This window comes from Chiroxiphia lanceolata, chromosome 2, assembly GCF_009829145.1.
Source record: "Chiroxiphia lanceolata isolate bChiLan1 chromosome 2, bChiLan1.pri, whole genome shotgun sequence".
NCBI lineage: Eukaryota > Metazoa > Chordata > Aves > Passeriformes > Pipridae > Chiroxiphia > Chiroxiphia lanceolata.
The window spans coordinates 73741015-73760413 of NC_045638.1; the positions used below are offsets into that span (position 1 = coordinate 73741015).

The following is a 19399-nucleotide window of genomic DNA, read 5'->3' on the forward strand; positions in this document are numbered from 1 at the left end:
TCTGCTCAATTCTGCTTTGTATTAATAGCCCTCCCATTTTCTCATGTGTCTCTTCTTCTAGAACTCCTGAGCTGATGTTAAGAAGTGTCTTCTAGCAGGTGTGAGTCAGACCTTTGGGCTTCACCAATACCCTTCCAACTGTGCTTGCTCCCAGAAAAAAAGGAAGATGAAGAGGCAGCAGCTTCCAGAATTCCACTCCTTTTCTAGAAGATAAATGTAAATCAATTGCACAAGAAGATAGCCTGAATTCAGTTAAAGAAACTAAACTTGCTCTCTGAGATCTGTCCTGCTGCATCTGTTTCTGATTGTAAGACAATGGACTTCTGTGAGCAATTAAGAAAGTGACTTTAAAAGAAAATTGGAGAAGTGGCAGGTGGTGAAGCACAGAGACATCTTGGATAGATCAAAGATGAAGTGAACATCGAATGGACTTTCATATGCTTGGGCTTTCTGCTGTCCACTGAAGACATGATAAGCAAAAAAGATTAAAAATAACTTTCTAATTAATAAATCCAAGGTCTACTTCATGTTCCTATCAAGAAGATATCAAACAAAAAGAGACAATGGAGATCGAGGATAAGAACAGGTAAAAAAAAAATTAAATCCTGAAAAAATTTACTGTTAGGCTGGTATATTCTTGCTCAACCCTGCATGGTCAGAATTTAAAGAATGAGTCTGATACTTTCCTAGTGTTTGTACAAAATTGCTACTTTTAAAGGTGAAATTGATTTCTTAAGTAATAGATAGGTGCCAGGTTCTGCAGCATTTACTTATGAATTATCTCTGAGAAATTAATGAGAACTACTTGAAAAAACTAATCACACTTTTGAGTAATGGATTCATAGTCTAACTTTCAATGTACACATACAGTCTCCACTGAAGCATTTTTTGAAGACAAGTGAAAGTTTCTTTCCTGTATTTGCCTAACTCTGAATTCAACATATTGTTTTACCAGAATGAATCTATAATCTTGTCAACAGCTAAAAAGCAAAGTAAGTTCTTCACATGAACAGTGTCTAAACAAACCTTATGAGATAAATGTTTAGTTGTTGTAAGTTACAATACGTTAAGTTGTAATTAGAAGTGTTCTTATTTTCTGTCAGTGGGCTTGCAGGAAGAGGACAGCTTCCACCCTCAGCCTTGCAATCTGCAGAACCCCCACTGATGTGCAGCTCTGTAACCTACAGCCTCCATTTTTTCCTGTGTGTTAAGAAGGCAGGCTTTGCATTGTGGTAGACAGTTGTTAGCAACAGCTGACTACTCTTTCAGGATCTGTTCCACTGGCTTCCTGGGTAATTCTGTCAAAATTCATGAAAATTTTGTATTTCCTTTGCAGATGACTGTGGGATAGAAAATCTGGGAGGTTGAGTCTCTCTCTTTTTCTTCTTGTTATTTAACTAGGCCCTTCTAATGCAAATTTTATATATGTGGGAATCTCTGAGGTTTAGGCATTGGACAAACTATCCGTGCAGCAAGGTCTTCTATAATCCAGTGACATATGAAGGCCTTTGTAAAGACCTAGTCAGATGGTCAACATGGTTGGTAGCAAGGACTGAATTGGGACCAGAAACAAAAGTACAGAACTGCCATGGACAAGAGCTGGAAAGCATAGAATGCCCTAGGTTGAGTCGCAGGGCCAATATTAAAGCTGGAGACTGTGCATTGGGCAGAGGACGGACTTAATAAATCATCAGAGCTGTTGCCAGCAAGAGGCAAACAGGCTTGACACATGTTTGGCTTCTATGTGAGTGGCTCAACCCATTCTGCTAAAAACAGATTTCTTGCACTGAGAATTATTCATGTTGCCAACAATTAAAAATTCTATATGTCAGTATTGACATTTTTGGATACTATTAAATGATGGGCTTTGTTCCACCAAGATCATCAATGACAAATATCCTGTCGTGTCAGTCATGTAGTGATTTTTGCTCATGCAGTTTATGGTTTTTTTTGCAACTCTCAGTTAAACTGAGTTTCCATTAGACTATGTAGTGATATTTCAGAAGCCCTCCACTGGATTTCTTTTTAATTTCAGTATCATTCAATTACAAAAAAAAAAAAAGATTTCAAAAATTTTTGTACAGTACTTTAACTAAGTTTATATCGATATCGTACCCAGCTCTTTTTAAAGGTAGTCAAGTGTCAGTTTTCAAACTGACAGTTTTCAAACTGCCTCTGCAGGTGTTCTGTTCATTGTGTCACTGTCCTTTAACTTTGCAGAAAACTCCCTTAACCTCTACATTTCCTGCTTCTCTTGTGTGCAAATATGCAGTGATATGCCAAGGGACATAATGTATCTCTTCTGTCACACTAACAGAAATGTAAACAACAATTATGGCATTTATGAAAGCCATTAGCCAGCTAATGTAATTTTGACCATGTATTTCACTAAAACAGTCAGGACGTCTTTATGTCTTATCCTTACTGAAGCTACAGGCTAGCACACACTCCCTTCTGAAAACACCACAGCTGCCTCGTGCTTTGTGTTTCAGCTCCATCAAACTGAGCCAAATTAACTCACTCAGTTCAAATAGTACAATTTTATTAAATTGGGTGATGGCATCAGAACTGGGGTTAGGGGTGAATGTGGAAGAAGTTCCATCAGTAAATTGGAAAGAAGAGTGAAATGCAGTGAGGCTGTAAGAAGCCTGTAAGTACTTGATGTCTTATCCCATGCTACTTTATGCAGGATGGGACATGTAAACACAGCCTCTGGTTCCCAATGAACAATGCTGCCACTCTTGTGTATGAGATTAGTGTTTGGAGGAGTATTTACTTGTAGCTATTACACCTGTATGGTGGGACTTGTCACGCAACCCAGGAATCCCTTTCACTTCCTTTCTGTATTTTCCCAGAAGAGGATGCCCTTTGTTCTTTCTTCCCCTTTTCCTCCCTTCCTCTCACTAGGCCTTACATATGGCTCATGTTTCTTCTTCTGTGCCACCCGTCCTTCCGTTTTTGAAGGTTAAATTGTTGCTTGTATTTCTGCATGGAACCCTGTTAAGAGGGAGAGAGAACTGATACAGAGGTGGAAAAGAGCTAGAGTTATCTGATGTAGAGACACTTGCAGAGGATCTTGAAGTATCTTTTCATAATTTAAGAAAACTAATCGTATTTCCTTCTGTTTGATATTCTAATTTTCTCTATATACATGGGGCTCTCTTCCCTGCTATCTAGAAAATATCATGAAATTTTGGAGAATGATTAGATGCAGTATTCAGAGGTAATAGGGATCAATAAATACTTCTTAAAATATTTTATGTGTCGGTAATCTGGGGCCATTTTAGTTATTGAGTGGATTTTCCTCACTTATATGGAAAGATAATAGCTTCATTAAGTACTCTGGAACTGAAATAAGAAAAATATCTTTAGGTTGTATGGGGAAAACCCCCACCTTTGATAAACTGATGACTGTGTGTCCTAAATGGAAGCAAAAAACCTAGGCGCCTACATTAGGCACTGAAATCAATTTGCAAATTTAGGCATTGCTTTTTTGATGTTTCAAGGTTAAAGTGGGTGTTCTAAATCTAGCTCTTTTGTTGGTACCAAAGGACAAAATAAAGTACCATTAGTAATTTAACATATTGCCTATTAAAAAATGTATGCCAACAGCAGCTCTTGCAACACTGTAGTCCCTCCGAATGCAATTCTCTAAAGATCAACTGAGGAGTTTATTTTTATCATTTGGTTTAATCTTTTGCATAATTTGAAATCCCAAGCATTTTGTGCTGGTATTTTGTTATCTGTACCATCTACAATAGAAAACTCTGTGATTCTTAGTAATTCAAATTTGTGGAGTAAGAGTTACTGTGCTATAGTTAAGAGTAAGTTTAGGCCCTCTCTTCGAGGACTTAACCTAAAGTAGTCTTTTCCTAGAGGTGGATCTAAGAAAAAATTTTATTTCAGCATTTGAGATTTTGAAATCCTATCATTTATTTGTGCCTTCTTGCTCTGCTCTTTATTCGTAAAGAATAAACTGAAACAAGTTTTATAGTTCTTTTAAGTACTTTTCATTAGCAATTGCTTAGTGCCATCAAGGAACTCACTTGAACATTAAAGCAAATAACTGAGAGATCAAAATCATCAGATGAAAATAAGTGTCTATTCCTGGCCTCTGTGCCCTTCGAAGTTTCGCTTGTTTTTAGTAGTATTCAAAAGTATCCTGCTCTGTTGATATTTGACATTTAGAAACTCATCAGCTTGAAAAAGGAGTAAAACGATACTTTATTCCAGTTCTTTAATGTTTGATTAAGCCATGATCTTAACAGATATTTTGCTTAGAAGCTGCCAATAAAGGTTTCACATGAGGAATGCAGAGTAAAAATCTGCAGAGTGCAGATTCAAACTCACCGCAACAACCTAAAATAAAATAATTTCATCAAATTACTTAATTTGTGCAATAAATTTTAAGGAAAAAAACCTAGATATTTTGTTTGAATCAAACACTTCACGGGCCAGACTTGTGTTTTTTTGTTTTTTGTTTTTTTTTGGTTTTTTTTTTTTTTTGTTGTTTTGTTTTGTTTTGTTTTGTTTTGTTTTTCTGCTAATGGAGCTATTTGAATAAAACAGAAACTGTCCAGTAAGGGGTGGCTTGCCAATGACTGGCACATGTGTCATCAACAAATGGTAGGTTTACCCTCAGACTTCTTGAAAAGGCATTAGTAAGCACGGGCGGAGCAAGCTCCTGGCACTGACTGCAGACCAATGTAATCTGTAACTTTTGAGTGCCGAGAAATATATACAATGTAATGTTTAAAGCATCTGGTTTTAACACTTAAGGAATTGATTTAAGAATGAAGGCGAGTGCCTGCTGTGTCATGGAACGTTTTGCTTTCATGTTTGGTGTGCACTGTCTCAAATCTAGATGTAGTTGTTGAGTCACTGCGACTTGCTGCCAGCACTGCAGAACACTACTTGCTGTGCTGGAAGCCACTCTGCTGCAGCGGGTTTCCTCTGGCATTACTGACCTAGGCATGTTTGTTTCTTATCACCCCACACACCCCTTTTGCAGGCTCTATTCCATCTTTCTAAGTATACCATCAAGGAAGGAAGGAAGGGACTTGCATCTATTTTTTCTACTACTGCAGGCTTATTTTAAACAATTGGAAAGATGAGGTGACTCTGCAACACAGAATTTTCTGTTTTTAAGGAAATGTCACTATGAAAATGGCTTTTATTTCATTTTATAAAAGTACTTTAATGTTGCAGAGACTCTTACAATTTTTTTTTTATCCCATGTCCCTACTTTATGAGTTATATGACTTCATTCTGAACCAAAGAGAACTTTTGTTTATAGCCTCAGTAGAATTTTCCTTATGTATTTTTAAATCTAAATGCTGTTCTGCTTGGAAAAGTGGTTTTAAAAATGTTACTATAGGAATTTTAATATATCATATTAAAAAGTTCTCAAATCAGTCCCAACCCTTACATATCTAAAAGTTGGGATTTTTTTCTAATTACCATGCCTCCAAAATTCCTAACTGGTAAGGTCAAATGACTTTTTTTTAGCATTGTCATATAAAATCATTATTAGTAGTTCTGCATAACAAATTTGTATGTGATACCTCTAAACTTCACTAACATTACTCAGCTTCCATGTTTTCCAATGGGATAATTGAGATAAAAAGAAAAAAGTGTTGGTTTGTTGGTTTTGTTTTGGTTTTGGTTTGATTTTTTTGTTTTTATTGTTGCGAGAATCTGCAAGCTGGAATATGTACTCTTTTTTCGGTCAGACAGAATAACTTCTATATAGTCAGTTTTCTAGTATATTTTTATTTAGATATCAGGAAAAAATAAGTTTTATAAAGGTCACTGTCGTAAGCTGTAAAAAGATAGACTTTGGTAAGAGATAACAGGATATGTATAAATCACTGTAATAAGAAAAAGATTTATATTCTACTTTTCTTGCCAGATGAATGGCCAGGATGTTACTGACAGAATCACATTGTAATTAAGGAGTGGCTGTAAAGTCCAGTTAAGTTTCTGCAAACAGGTTTCACTGGAACTGTACTTGGAATACTTCTACTCTCTTTTCTTTTTTTGTAAACTTTGAGAAGAGCTCATTTGCCCCTGTTCTTTTGATCTGGTATCAGTACTGGTGTTCATTTTCCTTATCTTTGTTACTGAAATCAACAAATGCTCTTGTTAGGAGACAATGCCACGAAATTGGTAATTTTGGCATCACTGAAACCAGCAGGAGTCTTGCTATCATCAACAGCAACATCTAGACAATAAATAAAATGGGAAGGGAAGGGGGCAGAATTCTAAGGGTAAGGGGCATAGCACATCTATAGGGACATAGAATGTCTAAAAGTCTTAACAATCTTTAGCCCCAAACCAAAATGTCCTTGTCTGTTCTGCTCGTGGAGAGTTGTCCCTGGTTTATGAACCTTGCCTGACCATTTTCCTTAAGACTGATAGTTACAGGTATCAGTTACAGTAGTTACAGGTCAAAAGTGTGCCAAGGAGCATGACAACAATTAGTGTGGATGGTCAAAGGGCAATTTCGGAACACATGTCCTAGTCATTCTTATTTTTTTAATACAGTGGTACTAAGAGGAGAAACATCTTGTTTCCATCTGGATGGACAGAAAAAAATACAGACCAAGGACAGAAATTATTAAAAAGTAAAAACAGAATAAAAAACATGCAATAAAGGAGAGGCAAATGAAGTATGTCCAATAGTAAACGGAAATGGGACATTCAGTCCTGACAGTGCGAATCAGTCTCTCTTGTATCAAGAGGATCAGATTTATGAGCAGAACAGGTATGGCTGTTTTCCAATAGCTCGGGAGTGCAGCTCCTTTGCCCAGAACCTTGAACCTCCAGTTCTGTATCACCAGTTCTTTTCAGCTCTTCCCCCTCTACTACAGAGGTCACATCCTAGTCAGAATCTGTGGTACACAGTTACTTTTCCTCCAATATTAATGTTAAATCATCACAGGACATAGTTTGTGAGTATTGTCTTGTCATGTGATATGACATAGATTGGGGAACTTCAGCCTATCACTGATAGCAGGATTGTCTGTGCCCCTGAATGTGTCCCACCATTTGAGAAGTTTCTCAAAGAGAGGTGGCTGACAGTTGAGATAACTCTGTTTCCTTCCTGAGTCCCCTTCAAACCATTGTTCATGCTTCATAAAATGATAAATCACTCCCGTGATCCCAGGCAGAGAAGAGGAATTAAATTTTGCCATTGTGCCTTGGTGGTTCACAACTGGCCTGGAAACTATTTTAGCAGCTGATATGGATGGAACTGCATTTGGTTTCAACTCCTTCCATCTTGCCCAGTCATCCATGTTTGTGCTACACCCTTCTGCAGGTATCAAGACTTAAAAGATAAACATTAAGAGATTAGAAGGCAGCCTTCTCATTCCTTTGGTATGAAAAATTCTGTGATGACAAACTCTGAAGGGGATGTAACAAAATGGAAAATTAAAAACATGATATGATAGAAAAATGAACAAAGTCCTAAACAAAAGCAAAAAGTTAAAACCATCTTGTTTGTGTTAAAATAGTTCTTGTGTTATTTCTGGTGAAAGCAGGATCAGATCCACAAAATTTCTAGCATTTTCATATAATCCTGTAGAATTCGATAAACAAATATTACTGATCGATGAAATCACATGTTGCAGTCCTGGAAAAACTGTCTACTAACTGTACTGTGTTGGATCCTGATCCACCTGGCTTTTGTGGGTTTTTTTAAGCTGCCTTTTTTTCTTAGCTTGATACACTTTCTGAAAACAGATTCATTCTGTCTTTCCCCCCTTCCACAGAAATTCTGTTACCTTTGGCTGCCAAGTAGCAGTTTTAAATCCTTGTCACTGAGTAAAGTCATAAATGTTTTAGTTTAGTAAGGGACTGGAATTGAGGCCCTGTTGGAATGAAATAGAACTGTCGGCTGTAGGTCTGTAGTCTGTTTTTTTGCTCAAAACAGGAGGATCATAAATATTGTTTCAAGTCAGTCATGACTAAGCCTTCAAATATCCCAATGAAGACTGCTTCTAGACAACTCATGCTAGTCCTGAGCTCCACTCTAAGTGGCAGGATTTTTTCTGCTCTCTCATGTGAACCTCCCAAGCTGCAGTTTGTTGCCATTGTCCTTTGTTAGTCTTGCAGTACTAAGGAGATCTCAGTTCCATTGCCTTTGTAACTGCCCTTCAGATATGAAGGATGTTACCATATGGCACTTTATTCTCCTCATTGGACTTAACTAGCCCAGCTTCCCCCCTATACTTGTAGGTCACATGCTAGCCCCCTGACCATGTTAGACTGTCTGGGTTCTGGAACTGAGTGAGCCAAAACCACCACATTCTGGTCACAATATCCAAGATCCAACCTCAACAGCACTAAGCAGAGGCTCACTTTCCTTGATCTGCAGGTCATTCTTCCAGAGGGAGCACACTGGTGCCTCACACTCAGCCTGGTATTCCCCAGCTCCTTTGAAGCAGGGCTGCTGTTCAGCCCATCACTGATGCACAGCCCATGATGTCACGCATGGAACTTTGTACACAATGAACTGTAGTATTTCTGCTGGCCCACTCCACAAGTTTCCCAAAGTGCTCTCTTAACTCATTGGGTTCACAGACAGACTAAGGCTGAGTTTTCAGGACTGAAAGCACATTTCTTAAATCTCGAATGATATGACTTACCATACACCGTGTGAGAATAGGGCAGTGTGTATGTCCTATGACAGGCTCTCCGACAGAGAGCAGAAAAAGTATCTTTCCTTCGGTGTTTTGCCTCCTTGATAAACCATGAGGGTTGTCAGCTGTAAGTTCTTGTGCTCCATATAGTGGTGCCTGAATGGTGGGAATTACGTGAAATACCAGCATGCTTCCCTGCCGAAGGAGGGATGCGAAAGCAGTGGCGCCTCATGCAAAGCTGCAGCCTTTCCCTCGCCCCAGGCGAGCGAGCTCTCTCGCCCGAGGGCCCCGGGGCGCACCGGGCCGCGGGGAGCCTCCCGCAGCGCCGCGGAACCGGGAAACCCCTCCTGCAGGCCACCCCGCACCTCCGCACCCACCCCCGCGGCTCTTGGGGCGGCACTTCCACCCGCTCCCACCTCCCTCCGCCCGCCTCCCTCCCTCCCTGTCACCGCCTTGCGGGCCCCACCCCTTCCCCGTCCGGGGAGCGGCGGCGGGTAGCGGTCCTTTGTGTGCGGCGGTGGCGGGATGTGAGTGCGGGATGTGAGTGCGGACCGGGCCGGGCCGGGCCGGGCCGGGCCGGGCGGGAAGGCTGCGGGACCCGCTCCGCTGCTCCCCCTCGGAGAGCGGGGCTGGCACTCTCCCGCCCATCCCTACACCCCGCGGGTTCCGGCGCCCGTCTCGGGCCTCCGGGGTACCCGAGGGGGAAGCGGGCGGGCGGCGGCGCTGCGAGCCCTTTCTCAGCTGGTGTGTGTCTTGTTGCCGCAGGCTGGCCCGGGTGACCGTCCTCCATGACTGCCTGGGCTGCAGGACCTTCGAGCTGCCGCCGTCCGCGGCCGTGAGGGACGTGAAGAGGCGGATCGACGCGGAGGCCGGGCTGCCCCCCGCCGAGCAGCGGCTGTGGCACCGCGGCAGAGAGGTGAGCGCGGGGCGCGGCGGGGGCGGGCGGCACCACCTCCGCGGCTGCGGCGCCTCTCGCACCGCTGTGCTGCGGGAAGTCCCCGCCCGGCTGCTGCCGGTGCCGTGCCGGGGCCTCGGGTGCGTGGGCAGAGCGGGCTGTGCGAGTCACTCGCGGGAACCAAGGATGTCGAGTGGAGGAGCAGGTGACCCTCACACCGCTCTTGATGGTGCCAGCTTTTATTATCCGAGTTTTTATGTCGTGTTTATTTTTTTTTTCTTTCCCCTCTGATATTATCCACATGTTTTATCCTAATTTCTTCGGGGGGAAAGGGCTGTTGTTAGTGAGAGCAGAAATTTCACCCGAGAGTGCTGATGTGCTTGTTCTGCTTTCCTGTCAGTCTGGCTAGTTTCAAGAGCAGAGATGACATCACCGTGAGAGGAAACTGGCAAGTTAAAAATTGTGATCTGGGTATAGGAGAGAGAGTCGAATGAATGAAGGAATGAATGACCTTGTTCTGTTGAAGGCATCAGCCTGGTGTCAGCATTTCAGTACTGCTTGGCATGCTTCTAGCCATGCTCTTGGGAAATGGGAACTTGGAGATCTTGGTGGGATGAGATGAGTAGAGGCAAGAAAGGGGGATAGAGGAGGTTGCAAATTACTGCTAAATAGGGTAAGGAGACTTGCAAATGCATAGAGAAGAGAGGGTGGCCTTTCAGTATATAAAGTGGGCTTATAAGAAAGAGGCTTTCTACCAAGGCCTGTAGTAACAGGACAGGGGACAAGGGCTTTCAACTGGAAGAATAGGTTTAGATGGGGCAAAAGGAAGAAATTTTTTAGGATTAGGGTGATGAAACACTGAAGCAGGCTGCCTGGAGAAGTTGTGGATGCCCCATCATTAGAAATGTTCAAGATCATTGGATGGAACTTTGAGATCTGATCTGGTTCCTGTTGGTGGGAAGTTGTTGTACTGGACTACATGATGTACAAAGGTCCTGTTTCAAGCCAAACCATTCTGTGATACAAGAAAGGATGTAGACTTTAGTTGTATTGCTCAGAAAGCTTCTAAGAACCTACACAGGGAACACAAGTAGTCTTTGAGGGCTCAGGTTTGAAACAAACTGCTTGTGTAGTTTATCTTTTGTTTTCTTGCCTGGTTTTGTGTGTCCTTGATTTGTTCTCTCCAGGCCTTCCTGTTTTTTGGAGGAAGAACGCTATATCACTTTCTAAAATTTGTCTGGAAGTGAAGATCTGACTGGCACAGAAAACTTATCTTTTGCAGGGAACAGTCAGTAAACAGACTATAATAGCTGTTCTGAATTTTATTTTTTTAATAATAAACTACAATATATATGGTAATATGTGGTCTGTACTGTAGCCAATTCAAAAATCCTTTATAAACCTTTGGACTCCTGTTTACTGGGATCGAATTGTTTTTTAAAGTTCTGAGTATTCATCAGTAAATCTTTTTTTTTTTTTCTATTGAAACTACTATGTGCAATTTGCAGATATTAAGTAAAATCCAGTGTCTCTTTCTCTCATAGTTCCTTGCAGTATTAAACTATTAATTTTAATCTGTCCAATGTCCTAGTGTCTGGTGGTATTTTGGTACAAAAATTGTTCGCTAGAAAATGTGGTTACTCTATCCCTTTAACGCTTGGTGGTGGGTTACAGCATTCTGTGGGGTGAGTCCTGAGTAGCTTGTATACCCAGTGTCAGCTATTTAATGTCTTGAGAAAAGATTAGCACAGGTACAACATTTCTGTAGAAACTTACAATAAACACACTGTTGTTGTAACCACTATTTAAAGTGGTGTAAATAAAAAAGAATATATTTTCTTGCTAGTGTTGTTAAATAGTGACTACATACTGTGGACTAGGACTGTCTTTTGCTAATTAAATATAATTGGATTGTAAGCATCTACATCTGTGTAAACACCAAGTGCTTTCTAGTGATTTGGTTTTACCCATCAAATTGAGGCAGTAGTCCTGAACTTCGCTGTAAACTGAGACTAATGTAATATAATTTCACATAATAAAATTTTAATATAGTTTGCTATAAATGGAAACTAATATGATTTGGTTCAGTTTCTAATCAGCACAGTGCATCTGTTATGCATTTGTTGTTGTGGCATGCAGGGTAACGTATGTCATATATGGCTATTTTAGCAACGCTTCGTTTATGACTGGGACATGCATGATACGAAACTAGAATTGCAACAAAACCATTATGTGCTATGATTACTAAGTAGTTTCCTCAATGGCTGTTAAGGAATATGTTGCTTAGTTTGCCTCAGTTTCTTTATGATGTTCCTGGTGAGTCCATTTGATGTTGGACTACGTGACTTCCAGTGGGCCCTTCAGCCTTAACCATTCTGTGATAGGTCTGCATGTAGAGGTAGTGGGGACATGGGACTTTTGAATTCTTCAGAGGTGTTTCTGTGACATACTTTTGTCTCCACACATTGTGTATTGACAGCTGCTTTGAGGTGATACTGTTTAGTTTACAACCCCTCTGAAATTGCATAACCATATGTACTCCTGTGGTACCCAGACTATGTACTTCCTGTTTATGTTTGTTTTCTTTATGGGCATGTACCTTAGAACAATAACTGCTGTAGTTGTATGCTTCTGGAACTTCCCAGAACACAAAACTTTTTCAAACGTAGAAACAGGAGGCCATGGCTTGCTCTTAGTATGCTTCTGTGGGCATTTTTTTCTACCTGATTTGTTTTGGTCCTGTTACTAACAAGCTGAAACTTCTGGTCAAGATATGTCTTATTTTGTATTTCAGTTGTCTGATGGTATCAAGATAGTGGATCTTCAGAAGTCTCAAAATCAAATTTTTTTGAAGCTTCAGTCAAAAGGGTTGAAAGGAGGAGGTATGGAAAATATTTGTGTTTATAAACTGAAAGCTCAAAGCATTTTCTAATGTAATAGAGAGTGAATTAAGTTTTTGTCTTCTTTAAATGGGAAGCAATTATTTTTCTGCTTCAGGAAAATTAAACTTCTCTTTACAAGTGCCTTGGTGGTTCATTTTTTTTCTTTGTTATGTGTAGAATTTAGATTATTGCCATCCTTTGGAATCAATAAGACTTGTCTTTCAATAATGTAATAGCTACCTTATCTCATATAGCATAAGCTGAATACTTGAAAGCAAAAATGTCTTTTCAATAACCACCATGTAAAAAAGCTCTTGATTTCTTGTGTAGTTTTAGTTTTTTTTCTTTTTGATTGTTTGTTTTTCTTTTGATTCTGCATGTTTAGTTACATTTTTATTAAAAGAACCCTACAGGTGTATCACTTTGTATGGTGTCTTGTTACCTGATTATCTTCAGAAATGCTCTAATTAAAATCTATAATTATTATTTTACTTGATTACTACCATTACTATTCTTCTAACAATAACTTTATTTAAGGCAATGAAATAAATACTAATGGGATGGTAGGATGAAGAAAGAAACCCTTCTTTTCCTGCAGATATTTTATTTTGTGTCACAAAATGTATTTCTTAGCCTGTGCAAGCCGTGAATATACTGGATTATGGTTTTCTAGTGGCAGGAGGAAGTTTGTATATTAGCCAGAAGTTCATGTTCAGATTCTTTAGAACTTGAAGTGATTAAAGACCTATGACAATGGACTTCATGGTTCTATGACATCAAACATTTTTCTTTCTGTCATTCTCAACTGTTTGCTCTGAATATGTTTTGCTGTGTGTAGGCTGTGATAGACTAAGTAAAGAGTTTTATTTTCTGCTCAGAGCTGTTTTTTGCCATGCAAGTATATGGAGAATACAGTGTAGTAGCCCTAAGAAATTTTCATGGGAAAGAAAAACTGTTGCTGTTTTTTGTGCCTATGAATGGAATATTTCACCGTGAGATTTTCTAAGCAGATAAGCAGTCTGTGTCTAGATAAAGTGCTTGACTTTTTCTGGTCCACAATTCTCATGTAAGTCAATTTAAAAGATCTGAAGGCTTTAGTATCAGCCTTTTGTGTTTATTCTGGAGTCTTTCAGTTCAGAGATTTTTCCCTACAGCAGATGAATCGAGAAAGGCCCTGAATTTCTAACTTGGAAGTGCATGGTCTGTAGGGCCAAGCATATTGATTGCTGAAGTACTCTGAAGATCACCCATGTCCCCTTTGTGTTCATTCATTGCTGGTGACTATCCAATAATACATAATCTTTTCATATGATGACAGAATAATTCATGTTGGAAGGGACATCAGGATGTCTCTACTCCAGCCTTATGCTCAAAGCAGGGTCTTCTCTGAGGTCAGACTGGGTTGCTTGAGGATTGATCTGGTTGAGTTTGGAAAGCCTCAAAGGATGGAGACTGCACAAACTCTCCAGGCTCCTGTTCCAGTGCTTGACTGTCCTTCTGGCAGAAAGAGTTTCTCATTCAAATTTGTGGAACTAGTTTTGTGTTAAATATAACCAGCTCTAATATTTAAGAAAAATCAGTTCAGCCTTTGATTGGATGAAGTAAATCATGATCTCTAGCCAGAGTAATTGTTGTGAACATGCATAGAGCAGCTCTGCTCTTAGATTGAACAGAGAACAAAGTCTACGTTCAGCCCAATCACTTGAACATTACTTGTCTGTTTGTGTGGTTCCCATGGTGAAATGGGTTGTTTAAACACTTCCAGCCTGCCCAGCTTAGATTTAGAGAAGATGAGTTTTTTTGATTTTAGATAATTTCTCCTAAGAAAAGAAACACCCAAACTTTCCTACTGTTTATCAGTTCACTTTCTTTCGGAAGTTTGCGTATTGCATGGTAACTTTCATATACTTCCATATACTGTAAAAATAACAAAAGTTATAAAATACTTCACACACTTTCAGCTGTGAGTTGCAATTTCTTGCATTTTTTTCAGTTGATGCTATTAAGGTATCTTAAAGACTGGCACTAGAAAATTTTAAAGACAATGTTTGATGTTTTTACTTGTTTCTTTCTCAGCAAATAGAACTCTTTATCTGTCCCCTTTTTTCCACACTACTTTTTTTCCTAGTGTTTTATTCCAGAATATATAATATGTGTGCTTTTGAGTCTGTGTAATTCGTAAATACGTATATATGCAAAGGGAGGGAAAGAAAGAGAGAGAATAATTACTTGTTAATAACTTTAAAAGGAAGCCTCATTAGATGCTTTCTGTGTGGGGATTGCATCAGTACTGTTTGTTTGAAGCACATATTTTAGAGGTTCGGTTTAGGGAGCTGCTCTTTAGTCTCAGACTGGAGTTTGAATTGAAGAGTATTAAGCTTTTTGTTTTGTGATAAACTCTTTGTCTTGGAGCAGATGTTCATTATGCTTGGACTCTTTTCACTCCAGGGTTAAGCCCAGGCAACACCAAAGCTATCACAAGGCCCATCTCCATGGAGTGTCAGAACAGGAAGTGTACACTAGACCCAAAACGTGCTGTGCCTGTATGTAGCTGTCAAATCACTAGAGATAAAAAAGTTAGAGCCACTGCTGCCCTGGAGTACTATCAGGCTACTTAAAAGTAGTAGTCGTTTAGAAATTGCTACCTTTGGACATCAAGCAGTTGGAGTTGTGGTGTAACTGTTGCAAAGACTTGGCCCCCAAATTTATTTCATCAAGATATGAAACAGCATGTTGACCATCAGCATCAAGACTGCTATTTTGATTTTTTTAATAGAAAGATTTATAATGTAGCATTTTCACAGTTGGTTTTGAAAAGGCAAGATTTTACAGTAATAGGCCTGGAGCAATTTAAAGAAATTATTTAAGTTCCCAGTAATTGTTTAGGATTTTTTTTTAATCTGAAATTAAGTGCGTAGTTGCATAATACACAGCTTTTTTTTTGTTGTTGTTACTTGTTTGTTTTAGGTCGTTTTGGACAAACAACTCCACCACTTGTTGATTTTCTTAAGGATATATTAAGAAGATACCCAGAGGGAGGACAGATTCTTAAGGTATATGACATGGTATTTTTAGCAGTCATTTAATATGCATGGCATAATACCACTAGTTTAATGCTTTCCAGTGAGTCTTGACCTTGTTGTATCTCATTACAGTATAGGAGATACATGTTTCTAGTACAGGAGATACATGTTTCCATTTCTGTGGGCAAGGCAAAGAGAGTTATGTGTATTATGTGTGGGCTTGTTTTTGTTTTGTTTGGTTTTTTTTTAAAGTTTCTGAATTTTCTTGTCACAGATGCCATTGTAATTTATTTTAAAAAATGAGATAAAACGCAGATGTAATTAAATTGGAGACTTCATGGTGTATTTCACATGAGCAAGCTTTCTTAATTGGAAATGACAACATTGATTTAAGCACTAAAAATTGTGTCAGTGAAAAGAATGGTGAACTGGTAGAGGGGAGTTCACCTCACTTTAATTTAGACATGGCTGGAGCACCTCTCCTGTGAAGAAGGGCTGAGGGAGTCAGGGTTGTTCAGCCTGGAGAAAGCTCTGGAGAGACTTCGTTTTGGCCTTTCAGCATACAAAGGAGGCTTATAAGAGAGACTTTATATCAAGGTCTGTAGTGACAGGACAAGGGACAATGGTTTTAAACTGAAAGAGGGCAGGTTTAGATTAATAAGCAAGACAATTTTTAGGATGAGGGTGGTGAGGCACTGAAGCAGGTTGCCCAGAGAATTTGTGAATGCCCCATCCCTGGAAGTGTTCAAGGCCCAATCTAGTGGGTGGCATCCCTGCCCATGATGAGGGAGTTGAAACTAGATGGTTTCTTAGGTCCCTTCCAAAAAACAAGCCATTTTGTGATTCATTCTGTGATTCTATTATCTTCAAAGGTCCCTTCCAACCCACATAATTTTATGATTCTATGGTCTCAAAAAATACACATCATTCCAAATTCATTAAGTCCCTCTGTGGGAAAGTCTAGGACCTGTAGAAGGTGATTTGTGTGACTTATCATAGCTTCCTATGCTAATGTCTGAAAACAGCAGTTTGATTTTTTGCCTTTTTTTTAAGAACATCTGGAGTGATTAGTTCATAGCTGGATGTTAAACTTCTCATCCGGCATGCTTTATCACACTGGTGGTAGGAACTTAGTTTCCTTAGCGTATGGGAATACTAGGTTCTAACTAATGGGATTTAGCACAGATATATCTATTTATCTATATGTGCATACAAAACACACAAATACAAATGTTGATAGATCATGATAGTTCCTGATGTCTCATCTTCTTTGCAACCACGGAACTGGAAGCTGATTATGTTTAGTGGGAATGCCGAAGATAAGCCTATCTTCAATTTTGGCAGACTGCCTCCTGGATATGTTCTGAGCAGTGTCTGTATGTAGGAGGCGTGCTTACATTTTTATTGTTTCCCAGTACTAGGTACATCTGTAAGATGCATTTGAATTGTGAAGGGTTAAGACCTGCTCAACAATTTAAATCCAAATTTTCATACCAACATGAAGAAATAAGATAATGTCTTTAGAAATCAGATGGGTAAATCTAGAAGTAGAAATTATCCTATTTTCATGGCTTACAATTTAGAGTTAAAAGATTGTTAGGGAGAGATTACTACTGGGAATTTTGCTGGTACCTTAAAATTTATTTCACTGTTTCAGTTCTTCAGATACAATGCTGTTACAGCTGAATGTAGCAGATACCCCATTTGCCACAGCATGAGTACAAGTCTAACTACATGGTGGTTTCCATACTTAGTATTTAATATTTCTGGAAACTTTGGACTGTCTTTCTGTATTTCAATGAATGACTGCCATGATTGTTCTTTTTTAAGAAGAAGAGTTGCATGGGTTTTGTAATTAAATACCTTGTAGTGGTTCTTTAAAAATTTTATTATTTACACTCAACTGTGGGTATATTTCTTGCCATCTCATAATGATTCAAAATTATGTAGAATTGACAATATAAACAAAACCCAATATATTTTAGTTACTTATATGATATGCATTTGTGGTGGCTGGACGCCAGGTGCCCACTTGACTGGGTGCCAGGTGCCCACCCGGCCGCTCTATCATGCCTCTTCCCAGCCAGACAGGGGAGAGAGTAAGATGGAAAACAACTTGTGGTATGGATAAGGCAGTTTATTAAAGCAGAAGCAAAGCGAAAGCTTGCATGTCCAAAAGCGAAGCGAAAGATAGCAGGGTTTATTCTCTACTTCCCATGAGCAGCGATGGTCGGCCACTCCTGAGAAGCAGGGCTTCAGCACGCACAATGGTTCCTCAGCAGGCAGCCATTGGAGGCAATGAATGCCTGCCTTCCTGCTCCTTTCCTTAGCTTTTATATCTGAGCTGATGTCATATGGTATGGAATATCCCTTTGATTAGTTTGAATCAGCTGGCCTGCTTGTGTTCCCTCCCAGGATCTTGCCTTCAATTGAGGAAGGAATGTTACAGTGCTGATGCTGTGCTCAGCAGTAGCCAAAACACTGGTGTGTTATCAACCCTTCTAGCTACCAATGTGAAGCACAGCACTGTGAGGGCTACTGTGGGGACATGAACTCAACTCAGCCAGACCAATACAGCATTGTAGACTGAACATACTGTCACAAACTGTAAAATCAAAGGGTTATAGCTTTGAAACCAGATACTAGATAACAGTGAGCTTATTTTACTCTCAACAGTCTATTTGAATGCAACCTAATCTGAAATACCTGCTGCTAGTTGATGCATATTTTAAGTAAAAGTTCATCTTGCTGTGAAGTCTTTTTTTTTTTATGCATAACCAAATGAAATTTATGGTTCACAAATACATTGAATGTGATATATCTACATAACTTTTCAATTCAGCTGAAATGCCAAGCTTGCATACACCCACGTAAACATACACACAAGTGCGTTGTGTATGCGTGTTTGTGTGTCTAGAGCCTTGATACACTGTGATGATTCAATGTAAATTGTGTGAAGCTGTAATCCTGTAGGTATTTATAATCATGCTTATATGTCTGCTATTGATGAAAATAGGACTGGATAGGCGTATTTTGTTAATAGTCATGTTTACAGAACTAGTTTACTGGCATTTTTGTTTTCCATAGCTGTCACCACTATTAATACTATTTAACAAATACTCAATCTTAATATAAGCCTGGTCTGTGGGTTTCATTTGACAGGTGAGCTGCTCTGTTGGCTCATGACTGAGAGAGTAACTGGTCAGAACTGTTTTGCAGCCCTTTGCTGCAGGAGTTTTAGAAGCACTTTGGCTTTTCAGTGGTTGGTTCATACTGTGAAATGTTAACTTGAAAGTAATTCATTTGATATAAAGAAGAGTGCTGTGCATTGCCTTCTTATGACTTGTTGCTTCTCTGTTGTTGTACAGCTGTTTGTGTGGGCTTAACAGTAAACTTTGATAAATTACAAAAAAAAATCTTTTTTTCTTCTCACAAATGTATTGTTTTGAGACTTGGACAGCTCTGATTCAGGATAATATGGTAGTAACAGTTTAGTAGCTTCTCAACTTTGTAGCTGCTTCTGTGTGGTATTTGAGCTCCAAATTCAAATCGTATTTATAGTATTTGTCTGAATATTCATTTTATAATGAAATGTATTGTTGTTCAGATAAACTGAATAAAATTATTTTGGTTGAAAAGTATGAAAATGATTACACTTCAGATAATCGCTTATTATTTTCTACTGTTTAAGTTAGAAAGCCATTGCTATAATATGTACAGCATTACTCATCATACTTTGTTTTGTTGTTTTTCTTCTGCCTCAGGAACTGATACAGAATGCAGAAGATGCTGGTGCCACAGAGGTTAGGTTTTTATATGATGAAACTCAGTATGGAACAGAAACTTTATGGTCAAAGGACATGGCACAATATCAGGGTAAAAATAATTTTTGTAAAATTTGGCCGTTATTCTTCAATATGCATGTCAGTTGGGGCCAGGTGTCCTGGCTATGTT

At 39.3% G+C, this 19399-nt stretch overlaps 1 protein-coding gene across 3 annotated transcripts in view; it reads left to right on the forward strand.

The window, feature by feature from the left end:
• The window catches only part of SACS (sacsin molecular chaperone), a 59435-nt gene that overhangs the window by 16238 nt on the left and 23798 nt on the right, over nt 1–19399 (forward strand). The window contains exons 2-6 of one of the 3 annotated variants that reach the window (XM_032677546.1): nt 62–586; nt 9411–9561; nt 12335–12422; nt 15390–15475; nt 19210–19321. In XM_032677546.1, the coding sequence (XP_032533437.1) occupies nt 564–586; nt 9411–9561; nt 12335–12422; nt 15390–15475; nt 19210–19321 (460 nt within the window). In that variant the 5' untranslated portion in view covers nt 62–563. Of the gene's footprint in view, nt 1–61; nt 587–9124; nt 9173–9410; nt 9562–12334; nt 12423–15389; nt 15476–19209; nt 19322–19399 lie in introns of those variants that run through there. The other 2 variants (XM_032677555.1, XM_032677561.1) reach the window with 2 other exon arrangements.